Source organism: Periplaneta americana, chromosome 12 (genome assembly GCF_040183065.1).
Source record: "Periplaneta americana isolate PAMFEO1 chromosome 12, P.americana_PAMFEO1_priV1, whole genome shotgun sequence".
In the NCBI taxonomy this organism is placed as follows: domain Eukaryota; kingdom Metazoa; phylum Arthropoda; class Insecta; order Blattodea; family Blattidae; genus Periplaneta; species Periplaneta americana.
The window spans coordinates 164,666,130-164,682,141 of record NC_091128.1 but is presented as its reverse complement, the minus strand read 5'-3'; the positions used below and the strand labels follow the sequence as shown (position 1 = coordinate 164,682,141).

Sequence of the window (16,012 nt, the reverse complement as noted above, 5' to 3'; positions counted from 1 at the left end):
TATACGCATACGCCGTGACATCTGATGGTACAATTATAAAGCCTTGAATACTGTGGTTACTGATTGTTGTTTAATAGACACATTAAAGTAACTTAATACCGCAGAGAAAAGAGGTAGGCTTAATAAATTATTATTATTATTATTATTATTATTATTATTATTATTATTACATCACTTGTACGCATTTACTAATAATGTATAGTGTTATACATAATTTTGTGGACCAGAAAGATGCAACTCCATACTTTACAATAATTTTCAGTTGTAATTTGTAATGTTTTATACCATACTCTTGTGGAATAAGGCCCATGGTAAATAAATCATGGACCACGGCACAATCGCTAAGAATTATTTGGTGTAACGACCCGCACCACAAACAAATATATTTTGCATAAATGTTTCAAGCAACTGCACCAATGCTGGTGTAAGTGCATCTTACCTGAAAGAGATTAGTTTAAATGTAATGTGCATAGGATGTGAAAACTGCAGTGTTCATACCAATCATAGCTCACAAAATTATTAACTCTACCATGTAATTACGTAATAAATTGTATCGCTGAGTTAATATGGAATAGATAATTTATTCAAAGTGCGGTCTTATAACTAAAAAATCTCATTTGGAAGAGGTTTGGAAACTGTAGTTTGTAAGATATAGAAATACGATAATACTTTAACATTCGGGCCCGAGTGTCTCGCTCAGTTTCAGAGTTTCGAACTTGGGTTCATTCAGCACACGCAGATCAAGATTTTCTCACATACACAGCTCACACATTGATCCTCTCTTCACACCCAGTAACATAAACTATCGCAGGATTTCTTCCACGAAGGGAATTTCGCAACTTTCATTTTGGTATACTACATGTCTTGTATAAGTTAACTTGGAGTATGACAAATTACTGAAGGTTTAGAACTACTAACACACATGAAGATGTGATTGTTGAATGCAGAATTGTTTTTTTTTTTAAATCATTACATTAACAGTCGTATGATCACGTGTTGTAAAGTTAATTTGTGATTCTATTGGTCCAAGGAATGAGAGATCTTTCTCTGAACCAATCCTGTTGAGCGGCATGTATACACGATGTTGGTCGCTATTGTGTAATTGGAAGCGCACGTTACTTTCAACAAACATTATTTCAAGGATGTTGGTAAACGTCAACCATATTTTTATATTCGACTTTATCAACCCTTCTTATTTTCATTAATATGAGTGAATAAAGGTTTAAAACATAGGTATATATAAATTACAAAGACAGACATTGAATCTTCTGGCTAGAAATTTAAATAAAGAATAGGTAACAGTGCGAGATGTGGGGGAAAAAAAAACAACAAAAACAAACATCATTTTTGTAAATTATTTTCGTGTTGGTCTCTGTCACAAAAATAATTAAGAATATCGATCTATGAATGTTGCAGAAATTGCTACCCATCATTTCTTAAAAATAAAGTTACATGTGTTTAATTTAGTCTTCTAGATGTGTCCAGTTTCAGAATTATAATTCATATACCATACTTTTTACTCCTGTAGTTATGACAATAACTATAATGATAATAGAGGAATGAAATAAATTATTTATAAACACGCTATTCGTATCTATTATTAAAATTGTAAGCTATACGCAAGATACAATTTTTTACGTTTGTCTATGAAATTCTAATCTAGAGATTTTGTGAAAAATGGCAATGGTAAAGGGTTCTGCTCCCTCGTTGCTACCATGTATTTCATTTCTCTCTGTGAGCCCACTGCCTACTGGATCGCATCGTCTTCACAGCGTGTTCTATAAACAGATATTTTAATTATTGAAATGCTCCCTGGACTAAATGACCGTATTTTAATTATCTGGATAAAATAACAATTAAGAAAGATTTTGAAGAAATTACCATGCACCAAAATTATCATTTTGTCCAGGGAGCATTTAAATAATTAAGAAATTGCCTGTCTCTAGGAGAACACGGTGAGCAGACGATGCGATCCAGTAGGCGGTGGCTGACAAGCAAGGAGAAATGAAATACGAGGGACCAGAACTCTTTACCTTGACAATGTTTAGAACAGTTTTGGACTTATTTTTAGTTGAAAAACGAAATATAGACTAATTTCCTTGAATATTGCGCTGTATATTTTCCCCCATGAAATTCACTATTGTTGCCTGCAGATCTTGATACTGGCGCTTTCACTTTTTCCCTGTACAACGAGATAATATAAACAGAGAACTGAGCGGTTCACATAAAACAATCAAGAAATTGGAGAAACACAGAAACATGCAACTAGAGATAAAATGGAAAGCTTATAAAGAGATAAAATCTTATTTTACAATTGATAATAGAAAACAGGGTTTAAATCCAAAGATAAAATTTAAACCCTGAAGAGCAAACGCATAAATATGAATAATAAAAAAAGAGAAAGAATATTTAATTACCTTTCATCAACTTCCAATCATTCGTATCTAACAAATTTGACGACAGATGTAGCTACTGTCAGGTGGAAGTTGCTGAAACGTGAACTGGTGTCTTTTGCAGAAATGGACAGAGCTTGCGGCATAATTAATATTCAGGAAACGCTACCCGATACGTTCGGCAGATATCGTGTAATTGCTAGGCGGGAGTGTTCTGATAGCCAATTGCCATGAATGAACAAGCGATAATGCACGAAATCTTCCGAACATTTTAATTCATGCCTTCACGCGTTTCCTAGACAAACTGGCTCGAGAAAAGCTCCGCCCACCGTGTTGCATGAAGAAACACAGACACAAACACCGAGAGAGACAGAGCAAATATCTGAGCGAGACTCCCATGCGCTTCTACGCCAGCCATTTCATTACTTGGATCCCGATTCAGTTGGCAAGGCCTCCTAGAAACCTGCAGTCCAGGATGCAACGCAACGAAGACAGCTGAGTAACGGTTAACGCGTAACCTCCGATACAAAATATCCCGCAATCAAGTACTTCTGCATCGAGATAAGGACAGATTATAAAAACAAGAAACATATTATAATATCTCTGTGGAGAAATGTTCCAAATAGCATAATTAATGCTGTTTGTAACCAAATTGATAAGCCTTATCATACACGCCATTTCATTAACAATCATCTCAGATTAATTTGATCCTAATGTACGCAAAAAGAAGGACAAATAATCATACCCAGACTTCAGAACTGGATACATCGATTTTTGTCCATTTAGTTTGTATTGGCAAGAAATAGTTTCTTTAAGGGAAGAAGATGGTGAAATTTGAAATTCCTTTCCTAACTGATGCTCAATTTTCATTCTTATGTATGTACCTAGATATATTATTGATGCAACATCTTAAATTCGGAATTAGTCTTTGAAAAAAAAAATGGGCCCCAAATTTTGAAGAAAAAAAAACATGATACAGTAATTCACTAAAATGGTCATTATCTGCCATTTTTTAAATAAATTAAACATTTCTATAGCATTTTACTCCAAAAACCACATTCTTTAAAATGTCTGGAGCATGATTTTAATATTGGCTTTCAAAACTTTTATACAAACGATTACATTTCAAAATTTAATTTTATAATTATAAAAATATGGAGGCATATTTTTCAAATACTACAAAATAAGTTTCTGTTTCAGAGAAAAATTTCCTAATAGCCTAAAATGTGCACCCAAATAATATCATGTTTGTAGCATTAATAATTCAGAAGGTACTTAACTTTTTGTATGGAATAAAGCAAAATAGATTAAGTTACGGGAAATTGCAATCAAAGTTTTGTGTCATTTAAAAACCCTGTGTACCAGAACTTTAAAAATGACGTCACAGCAGCTAAAGGCTATAAATGAGCCTTAAATTTTAAGTAATGTACTTTTCACTATTAGAGAGCATTTTGAAGGATTTTTTAAAATATACTAGCTTTTCATCATATTTAACCATCCTATTCCCTTAAGTAAGAATTTTAGTTTCACATTTATCGGGTGATGACCCAAATTAATGCGTAATGTTGGTACGGAATGTTACATTTCTATTTAATTTCTAAGACTCATAGAAATTACTGCACGTTAATAATATAGTCTGTGTATTAAGTCTGCAGCTATTTTTTTCTCTTTTTTGTGCAAATTAATTATTATATTGAACAATCCTCATATTAATGTAGGCAGATATATTAATACATTTTCATTACATTTCACGTATACTGTATAAAAATACAGAGTTACCAACCTTTAGGGTCAAAATTATACAGATGATAGAGAACTCTAAACTGAGCATTTTGACATCAGGAACCAGTGGCCGGAAATGGATATTTCGAACGCCACGAGGTCTTGAAAGTGTATGTGAAGGACGTTTCTGTAAGCTGCTTTAATTTTCGTAACAAACAATTGCCTGGCGCTTCCATGGTGATATTTGTTATTGCTTACAAAATTTCATGCGTCGTTGTAATGCAGTGATCGCCAAAAGTTGTGTCGCGACACATGCTCCTGTCTCCACTCAAGCGTAACCATGGCATCATACCTCCACCCTCTGTTTACAGCCGTCACTTCGATATAAGTAAAGGCATTTATCAGCAGCGGACGTACGTATGTAATGTTACAAGTGTGTAGGATAATATGTTTCGATGTCTTTTCGAAAACAGATAGTAAGTAAAAACTTAATTTTAAGGAGCATGGAAGGAAAAGTATTTATTTTGTGCAGATGGCAAAAATATGAGATACTTAATTTGTTGTAAAATTTTAAATGAAGTATAAAAGAACAATATACGTTGTCATTATTCTTCTTGTTATGAAGACTACCACGTCCTTACCTGTAACTTGAATAATAAACGAACAATAAAAAGTAACGGCTTCTATGTCTTAATCGGGGTAAAATACATCGACTTTTTTTCCTACGTATGAGTGTAATTTGAATATTTCATTAATAAATAAACAATAAAAAATATCGGCTTCTATGTCTTAATCGGAGTAAAATACTTCGACGTTTTTTTGAAGTATGTAGTGTAATTTACAACTTCGTGACCAGTCTGGTACGTTTTACTAAATTCAAATATCTGCTTATGTAAAGTACACGCTCTTTCTATGGTAAATAAGAAAATTAATTTATTTTATTTTATTAATAATACAAAAATAATTAATAGGAGGATAAAAAAATAATATGGAAAAATTGTGTATAGTGAATAATAGAAGAATATTATATTGCTTTCGTTTTTTTGGTCACAGTCCGTATCTGCACATTACCTGAGGAGATACCCACTCCACCCCTCTCCCTGCATAATGGTGTGCGGGTTGCATTTCTATTACGTCACAATTTCGTGGTGTTTGACAACCACTGCTGTAATGCATATACGTATTGAGACAGGTGGTCGTCACTTTCAACAACTGCTCTGAGCTCTAAGTTGTTGTTATGAGATGTATGCTGTTTTGGAAATAAAACATTAAGGCCCAATTGTATAAAACTCCCTGACTAAAGATCAACTTTGATCGAAGATCGAAAAGTGAACCGAGTTCAAACACTTCTTCTATTGTATAAAACTTTTCTGCGATCAAATTACCTTGGTTCAAATGCAATCTTACTTCACGTGAAAAGGATTTGGCAACATCGCATAAACAGGTGAAATACGTGATGAGCGGACAGGTTTGTTCAGTGTTGCCAATCTAGCGACTTTAACTCTTTTTCAACAACAATTTCTTTTAACTTTTATATTGCTTAAATAGGGATTTAGTGACCTTTTTAGCACCCCATAGTGACTAAATTTAATCTTTCTTTGTTGATAATGAGAAATATAGCGACTTCACAACTACTTTTTGGCGACTTTCCGTACACTGTTGGAGACACTGGTTTTTTGTGCAATGTAAATAATGGCGGACAATAAGAAGAAGGTTGACTGTTCTCCGAGTTATCACCATGTTATGGTGTTTGATACTGCTAAACATAATAAAGCTTTATAAAACGACAATTTTCGTTTAGTAATACAGTTAATTGAAAATTTATGAATGTACCTATCATATCCATTAATAATTAATGGTTGTTATAAACATAATATAATTATAGGTTATGTTATTTGATACTGCTGAACACGATAGAGCCTTATAAAATATGATTGTTTGTGCATTAAGGCAAGAAATTGAAAGAAATATATATAAATGTACCTATCATATCTATTAATATTAATAATAATGGGTATTTTATTTGCACAATCTGTCACTCGTATATTTCAAACAGAAAATAAATAACTGAACTTGGATCATCTAACTTAATCGGAGAAATTTCTTCAGTCAAAGTTGACTTTAGTTTGAGACAAATTAATCTCAGATTAGACTTTATACAACACAAAATTCCAAGTTCAGCTGAAACAAGGATCAATTTAACCTCTGATCTAAGATTAAATGGTTTATACAATCGGGCCTTAATATCTTGTTGTTTGCAAGAGAATGTGGTTGTAACACTGCCCACTTCATATCCATGATCACCTGGGTAACAGATTCTTCCCTGCCTGTTTCATTGTACAACAGACATCAGGGATATTTAAGGATACCTGGTAGAGTTCGCAGAGCAATTTTATGATTAATCACTGTTGAAAAGAAAGTTTGTTTTCTCTAGAACTACATTACCGAGGATAACAATTTTTTCACTGCCCATCATGGAATGTTTTCTGACCCCACTGTTATCAAAGATTTCTAGCTAGTGTTAATTACTTTAGTTGTACAGTTGTGTTAATCTGTGCAATAATTAAAACAACATACGAGGTTAGTTAAAAGTCCCGCACCACCTAAATAACTTTTGAAGCATGTGGTTCAGTGACATGAAACTTGGTATGTGAGGATAACCATATGTTAAGAACTCAATAATGCTATTACTGAGTTTTTTCTACTTCCGGTTTAACCGGAAGTAACTCCAACTCTCTTATTATTAAATGGAACACCCAATATATATTTTTATTTTTGAATAAAGCTCATTAAGAGCTTTTCAAAAATTACCCACACTTGATACTTCTGTACAAATTCAGTGTTGCTAAGTCAAGAAAACAGAAAAGTGTATCGAATATTAAAATAATAAATGCACTACCTCAATAATTTTTGAAGAATACGGTTCAGTGATATGAAACTTGGTATGTGAGGATTACCATATGCTAAGAACTCAATAACAGTATTACCGAGTTTTTTCTGCTTCCGGTTTAACCGGAAGTAACTCCAACTCTCTTATTTTAAATGGAACACCCAATATATTTTTTTAATTTTTGGATAAAGCTCATTAAGAGCTTTTCAAAAAGTACCCACACTTGATACGTCTGTGCAAATTCAGTGTTGCTAAATAAAAATGGAAGTGGTACAAGATATTCCTAAAGCCTGGTTAAATCATTCCTTAAATGGTTTCTATGATCGAGTGACACATTGTAAAGCAGCTGAGGGCTACCAATTTGAACACATAATTTAGAAGGTGAGCTAGCTTTGTTTTGTTTTTGTTAGGGAAGGAGTATTTTATTATTTTAATATTCGATACACTTTTCTGTTTTCTTGACTTAGCAACATTGAATTTGTACAGAAGTATCAAGTGTGGGTCCTTTTTGAAAAGCTCTTAATGAGCACTATTCAAAATAAAAATATATATTGGGTGTTCCATTTAAAATAAGAGAGTTGGAGTTACTTCCGGTTAAACCGGAAGTAGAAAAAACTCGGTAATACCATTATTGAGTTCTTAGTATATGGTTATCCTCACATACCAAGTTTCATGTCACTGAACCGTATGCTTCAAAAGTTATTTAGGTGGTGCGGGACTTTTAACTAACCCTGTATATTATAATATATATGTATATACGTATAATATATCGGTCTTACTAATAAAAACTCTGTATACAGACGTTTAACTCTCTTATACTTATACAATGAGTAGCTCGTTTATAAGTCGTGTGTAAATTCCTTACTAATAATCACTACATACGTCGTGTATAACAGTACAACTGTTACACAGCTACGTCATAGTTTCGTCATTACTTCGCTACGAAAGGTAATAGAATATCTGAGGTTCTCTATTGCATTCGGTAGAGCGCTCTAGTGTGGCGTGTTAAGTATCGACAGTACAACTGGCTCTAATCGATTACCATACTATATTTTGGTCAAAGAGTACAAGCTACAGTAATATTATTTTAAGTATTCTGTGCTTTTTGGTTTGTTCTTCTTTGGTTACTGGGCAACCATCATCATAAAATGACAGTCGATACGAACAGCTGTTAGAGGGGCGGCCATTTTTTCTCTATATACAACGCTTAAACAAGGGGTTTCGTGTATATAACTACTGCAAAGCAATTCCCATTGTATAGTTACAGCCTGTTTATACATCCATCGCGTCTGCATGGTTTATTAGTAAAGTTTTCTGTCTCAACTCTGCATGAGTCTAGTATAAAAACTATACACGGTTTATTAGTAAGACTGTATATGTACAGCTTCCAATGTAGGTACACTTTTCTCTGAAACTATATAGTCTATCAGATCTTCACAAATTTTTATAGTAATGCTTTTGATAAGTGTCTTCATATAACCAGTTAACAATTAGAACACTTCAGAGCATAATTTGTGTTTTTTTAATTCATATTTCAGAAAAATTGTTTGTTGTAATTTATTATATTCATAATTTTTTCCCCCTTGGGAATGGTGTATTTTTGTATCAAAATCTCTCATGTATTGTATTTAGTTAAACGTTCTGTACACCCACAAAAAATTTCAGATTTCTAAGTTGAATTGTTTTTGAGAAAAGTGTACCCGAAAAAAAAAAACAAACTTTCGGGAAATGGCAAAAAAAAAACAAAAAAAAAATGTCATTTTTAAAATACTAATTAGAAATCTTTAATAGCAGTGGACTTAGAAAACATTCCATAATGGGCAGTGAAAAAATTGTTATCTTAGATAATGTACAGTAGTTCTAGAGAAACTTAACTTTCTTTTCAACAGCGATTAATCATAAAATTGCCCTGTGAACTCTACCAGGCGTCCTTAAGAGAGCGAAGCAAAATGCCACGCATTGTTCTGGATGTATCAAGGCTGGTGATCACCACTTTGAACAGTTGCTATGAGATGTAAATTGTTTATGTGTGTAAAAAATTAAAACAGCTTGCAAAAATGTTATTCAAACTTATTACTTGTTCAAGACTCTATAGCTCCTGGAATATGCATTCCCGACCACTGGTTCCTGATGTTAAAATGCTCATAGTCCTCTACCATCTGTACAATTTTGACCCTAAAGATTGGATACACCCTGTATACTGCATGTTATGCATTAATATTAGAACGCTAGAGGAAACTATGCCCTAGCATAAAACTACGTAATACTTTCATTGCTGTCTACATCCAAGAACTGAAGCCTTCTAGAAGAAAAGATACAAAGGATTTACAGGAGGCCTTGCGATTCGAATCCAGTGCCACTACATAGCTACGTCACTACAGGACATGCAGTGTTGAGTTGGTGGGGGACTCTTCGCTACTAGTTGTATAAAAATAATGACTCCCAAGTTGGACTTATTTCTAAGAGTGCAATGTGGAACCCCGTGGAGTGCTAGTGACTGCCATGCATGGAGGGACGCTAGAGGGTGGTTGACTATCTCTAACTTACGAGAGGCCTTCCCCAATACCACGACTTCACTTTCTGCGTCCAGCCTCCCAACTGGGAGCGCAGGCCGTCGAGGTAGCCACACTGAAACACGCACTCAATCAGCACAGCAGTTCTCACGCTCTGGGTGTCTGCATCACACTTATACCGGCGATCCAGCTACACTACAACAGTGATGAATTCAAGGGCTGGCCCGGGGGAGGGAAATTTCTCTCCTGGGAAAATGTAGCCTATATTCTCTCCGGAGATATTACACAATTCATAACTTTGTATTCTGTGCAGAAACAAAGAGCTCTGCAATGTCTGTGACGTTATCAAATTATTAGATTTTAACATTTCCTTTTACTTCGGAATATGTATGATAAGAACTTTGTGTTAAATTTTAATGTACCTTGTTAACATGTTTCGACCTATTTTGGGCCATCTTCAGAACTGGTCGTTGTTGGTCTTGGCGCCTCTTGTTTCCTGTGAGGGTGCGTTCGTAGTGTAGAGTCAAAGAGTGTATGTGTTTTGAAATTGAGTTGTGTGTTGAGAATATCGTTGGGGTGTGTTTTCGTGTGTCTGTATATTTCATATTGTTCTAGTGTGTTGAGTTTCTGGCTTTTTGGTTGGATGTGCAGTATTTCCATGTCTTTGTTGATGTCTCTGTAGGTGTGGTTAGCATTTGTGATGTGTTCTGCATATGTGGAAGTGTTTTGTAATTTTGTTATGGTTGTGATGTGTTCTTCGTAACGTGTTTGAAATGATCTGCTTGTCTGTCCTATGTAGACGTTACATTCCTTCCTACACGTTACAAAGAACACATTACAACCATAACAAAATTACAAAACACCTCCACATATGCAGAACACACCACAAATGCCAACCACACCTACAGAGACATCAACACAGACATGGAAATACTGCACATCCAACCAAAAAGCCAGAAACTCAACACACTAGAACAATATGAAATATACAGACACACGAAAACACACCCCAACGATATTCTCAACACACAACTCAATTTCAAAACGCAAACACGAACGCACCCTCACAGGAAACAAGAGGCGCCAAGACCAACAACGACCAGTTCTGAAGATGACAGAAAATAGGTCGAAACATGTTAACAAGGTACATTAAAATTTAACACAAGAAAGTACTTATCATACATATTCCGAAGTGATACAGTGTTAAAAGTTGTGTAATCAAGATGTATATTTCCTTTTACATTTTATGAAGAAATTAAATTTTTTTTATAATTTAGAACTCAGTATTAATAATAGTATTAATATTAGCCCCTTGAACTTTATTATTGTTATGATTCGTGATAGGGGACTTTCAACAAGAGATTTATCATTTTATATCTTTGTGCGAGATTTTCATAGACTTTCTTTTGAGAAATATCTTACAAGCAAACGTTCTGATGGGGGCAGATAAAAAAGTTAAATTTTTTTCTTCCACCATGTTAATAATGTCAAAAGAAGTGCTTATACGAATTTTGGCCACTCGACCGCAATTACGAGGCCGTCCAGAAAGTGATTTTCCCTGGGGACGTTTATAGAAAAAAGCACAATTGCATAGAAATATTTATTGAAACAGATACAGCAATTGTTGCGCTATTTCTCAACATATCCCCCACTGGAATTGAGACATTTGTCATACCATGGAATCAATTTTTGTGTCATAGAAGTCAGCCGCCTCAGATCGGAACCAGAATTTCACTGCGTGTGCACCTCTCTCTGTCGATCCCATGATATGAGAAATGTCTCAATTCCGATGGAAAATATGTTGAAAAATAGCTCAACAATTACTGTGTCCGTTCCAATAAATTTGTCCAATGAAATTGTGTTTTTTTTCTGTTAGCGGCCCCTGACGAACTTATTTTTTTACGGCCCTCGTAATTGCGGTCGAGTGGCCAAAATTTGTATAAGGACTTCTTTTGACATTATTAACATGGTGGAAGGAAAAAAATTAACTTTTTTATCTGCCCCCATCAGGACGTTTGCTTGTTAGAGAAGTTATGTTCTTTTCCTTATAGTTTCAAAATCGTAATTTATTGAACTGATGGGAAGAACACAAAATAAAAGTAAACATATTAACATATTCCATGCACATGGAACACGTAAGAATAAAAAAAAATATTTATGTGTGATGACACTAAGGGACATGCTACTGGAGCTAAATGACAGTTGTGAGCAGTATGGGATGAAGATAAATGCAAACAAGACGAAGGACCATAATTATCGGAAGAAAAATAAAGAAGATAAACTTGAGAATTCTAAATGAGGCAGCAGAGCAAGTGGACAACTTCAAATACACGAGCTGCTGCCAGGAAGTCAAAAGGATAGCAATGACAAAGGAAGCTTTTAACAGAAAAAGGAGCATCTTCTGCGGACGTCTGGTAAAATAACTAAGGAAGAGACTAGTGAAGTGCTTTGTGTGGAGTGTGACATTGTATGGGGCAGAAACAAAGACATTACGATGACGTGAAGAGAAGAGAATAAAAGCATTTGAAATGTGGATATGGAGAAGATTGGAACGTGTGAAGTGGATAGACAGAATAAGAAATGAAGCTGTGTTGGCAAGAATGTATGAAAAAAGAATAATGCTGAAACTGATCAGGAAGAGAAAAAGGAATTGGCTGGGTCACTGGCTGAGAAGAAATTGCCTACTGGAGGAGGCACTGGAAGGAATGATGAACGGGAGAAGAGTTTGGGGCAGAAGAAGATATCAGATGATAGACGACATTAAGATATATGGATCATATGAGGGGACAAAGAGGAAGGCAGAAAATAGGAAAGATTGGAGAAAGCTGGCTTTGCAGTGAAGAACTAGCCCTTGGGCAGAACCTACTGTAATTAGTAAATAAGAACGAACTGGAAAAAACAACAGCATTATTACTAATAAACTAAATCAGTAAATGAACCGATGGTGCCGGAATAAAGAAATAGGCTTTACCTGTGTAACATTTATCTTGGTAAACCAAAATACATTTTTTTAGCCACCACATGAAAACTGTTTTAAACAAAAATTGTTTAAGTGTAATGAGGAATTGATACTACTCCACAGTATCATAGCTGTATAGCCTATTTCTTGCAACTTTCTTCATTAAGGAAACACGAATAATTACTTCATTTTTAAAAAGGGCACCATGTTTTTTTTCCAACGAATAATTTAACTTCTTCGAGGTCTCTTCAAAAATGTATCACAATGTACCATTCCGATAAGCAACACATTGAGAGATGCAAAAATAATATAGAACTCATTACGTACGTACTTAGGGGAGAGCTGGGTAGTATCGGACATCGGGTAATATCAGACGGTGAGTTTCTTTCATCTACAACCAGATGAATGACATGGTTACGTTTCTGTGATGTCGCATACAGTTACGTAACCACGTCATTCAGGTACTACCATCTGTGGTAGATGAAAGAAACGCACTGTCCGATATTACCCGATGTCCGATACTACCCGACTCTCCCCTACTGCAAATCCGAAGTAAAATGGCACTTTATAGCACTTTTTTACTCTAATTAAAACAAACATTCACATGTCCTATTCAGATTGGTGACCATTGGAATGTAAAGCATAGGCTACTTACACTCTTTGGATGAATGGTGACCTATCGTTCTAGTGTTGCCTAATGAATTGATATACAAGCATCAATAATATGTTGCAGCATGTCATTTGGTAATGTAGTAACATTTTGATAGACAGCGTCCAAAAAAAAAAATAGTCTAGTTGCGTAAGGTCCGGAGAACGAGGAGGCCAACTGACTGGTCTATAACGTCCAATCCATTTACCAGGTTATTTTTGGTCTAGGATACGACGAGCTATTTTAATGCATTATGTACTGGGCATCCATAATGCTGGTACCACACAACCGTTCTGTTCCTCAAAGGTATGACCTCTAAAAGATCAGGAAGACTGGTTCTTAAGAATGTGGTACATCGTATGCCATTTAGGGTACCGTTTATGAAATAAGGCCCAATATCGGTACTGTGATGCTACAAAGTGCCGTTTTACTTCGGACGCTATGAGTTCCATATTTTTTTCATCCCTAAATGTCTTTTTATTAGAATGGTACATTGTGATATATTTTTGAACAGGCTTTCAAGAGGTTAAATTACTCATTGAATAAAAATGTACATGGTACTATTTAAAGAAATGAAGTCATTATTCGTTACTCCTTAATAAACAAAATTACAAAATAGGTATACCCATAGTATTAACTCCCCATTGTAGGCCTACTCAATGATTGAAGCAATTCTTCATTTGGCGCCTAAAAAAAAATGATTTTGGGTGAGCTAGATAGATGGGACACACTGTATTTTTTTTTTTTTTTTTTTTTGAAAGTTAGAGATAGAGATTATACGGATCATGTTACTGTGTAAAGTTCACCCTAATGGTTTGACGACTATTGTAAATTGTCAGCAATAACATAACTGTTATCTTCCTAATATTCAAGTATCTTTAACAGCAAAATAAAGAGTTACATGTCAAGCTTCTGAATAATGCATCATGTAACAATTTTAATGATTGGTTGGGCAGCGAAAGAATCGCAATTTTTTTATTTTAACTGAATATATCTTATTTATGTAACAATGTTTGTTGAATGTATAAAAAAATACGTAAACAAACACGACTGAAAATGAATTATAATCTAGATGTACATCACATTTTACTTGTGAATTGAAAACAGCTCTTTGCAAGCCTTAAAATATTGTGAAAATGTTGTCTGAGTTCATTAATACAGTCCCCAATAGATTCAATTTGTATCTCTTTGCCATAGTAAATTTTCTCCATGAATTTATTTCCTCTCTCCGTTCCCAGATGGAAAAGTCTGAATTCAACACTAATACACTATCTCAGCGGATCAAAAGACTTCAATCAGGGCCACAGATATGACTATCATATCTCTCACCCTAAAATCGTTTGACCCATTCCGATATAAGCATGTTGGACACCCTTCTTATGTGGGACAGGGATCTAGCAGGACTACTCTAAACTAAAGCAAACACTACAGACAGTGGATATGCGCGTCAACCTAAGAATCATCTACAAGATTAGTATCCTTTAAATAATGTTATGGGTTGCGGCTTATAATGTCCAGCTTTCACACTTTTCCTACTTCGACCGTCAAAGGTCTCTACTATTCTGTGACATTAGATAGTTGGCTGGTCCTTTAACATAGATAATAATAATAATAATGATAGGATGCGAAACTGCAATCAGAGCCATCTACAGGACTAAGTAATAAGTCGACTAGCGCCCGTTGTCGTAGGTGGTGAACAATAGAACTAACTACTTCATGGCGAAATCCCATTTTCCTTTATCGCGGATGGATGAGAACGCAAGACCATGCAAGATGGATGGAATAAATAGGCCTATCCAGAAAAATCGAGGCAAATGTGTTAAAAAATGATGTTTATAAACTTCAGATTTATCGTTGAAAAACAGCGTTGTCAAATTTAATGTATTAGTAGACTAAAAGACAATTTCAACTATCTGTCCATTTTAGATGTATTTTAAAAAGTTGTATTAGAAGTTAGTGTAAAACGTACTGTGTGTTTTCTGCATGTCAAGATCCTCACATATGGATTTTCTGTGAAAATGGAAATAAAAATATAAATTATTTAGTTCAATGTAAATTAGGTGGTTTCAGAGTGGGGGGGATGTCATAAACACAGTTATACTTTCGCCACTTGGTGCGCTGCTAGACACATCCAATAAGTTATTCCTACATAAAATAGGTGGCAGGAAGATCAAATTTCTACTTTAGCGCCTCTTGCGTTTGAAACGGGAAAGCTCGTAAGTTTCGCATCCTATCAGACATTCATGCATGGTACCTACTAATGGGTAGATAAAACGGCGCCGATATAAAAGCCGCTTTTAAAATGGCTGATCGTCCATTTCTATAATCTACTTGGTGTTGAAATCTAGTATTCTAACCTTACTACAGGTTTCGCTACACGTAACTGCCACACAGGCCAATTAGGAATAAGCTCATTCAAGAATATAAATTATCATCTCTATTTAGAAGTGTTGATATCTCTTTTTTCTAACGTTGGTAATAAAAAAAGGAAATCGCAAAGTTTCGAAGACTGGCACTATCATCGTTCTCAGATGAACAAAATAATGGGGTGAGAACGGGTTGCTATCGTTCATCTCTTCTATAAAATTTTCTTTCTCCCATACTTGGCTAGATTAATATCATCATTATGCTTTGAAATGACTGAAGATAATGTAAACTGCAACGTATTCAGAAGTCGCAACTTGTCACAGTTATTTATCACGTTATAGGCTAAAATATACAAGGGAACCCTGGTTTGGAATCCCTAGGGATGGAAAAACATGATTAAAATTTTATTACCATCTCGGATTGAACCCGCGGACTTCCAAGTATGGTAACTTTACACAAAACAAGACTGTCCGTCCGAGAGGTTATGTCGCAGGGTCGTTAACACGGGGAAAATCACGT

The 16,012-nt window shown here is 34.9% G+C and overlaps 2 protein-coding genes across 2 annotated transcripts in view; both read right to left on the bottom strand.

The window, feature by feature from the left end:
* LOC138709993 (whirlin-like) overlaps nucleotides 1-16,012 on the bottom strand; it is a 508,846-nt gene that overhangs the window by 31,047 nt on the left and 461,787 nt on the right. The window lies entirely within an intron of this gene.
* LOC138711279 (uncharacterized) overlaps nucleotides 9,383-16,012 on the bottom strand; it is a 156,013-nt gene continuing 149,383 nt past the window's right edge. The window contains exon 4 of the mRNA XM_069842709.1: nucleotides 9,383-9,633. Within this exon, the coding sequence (XP_069698810.1) occupies nucleotides 9,544-9,633 (90 nt within the window). The 3' untranslated portion in view covers nucleotides 9,383-9,543. The remainder of the gene's footprint in view (nucleotides 9,634-16,012) is intronic.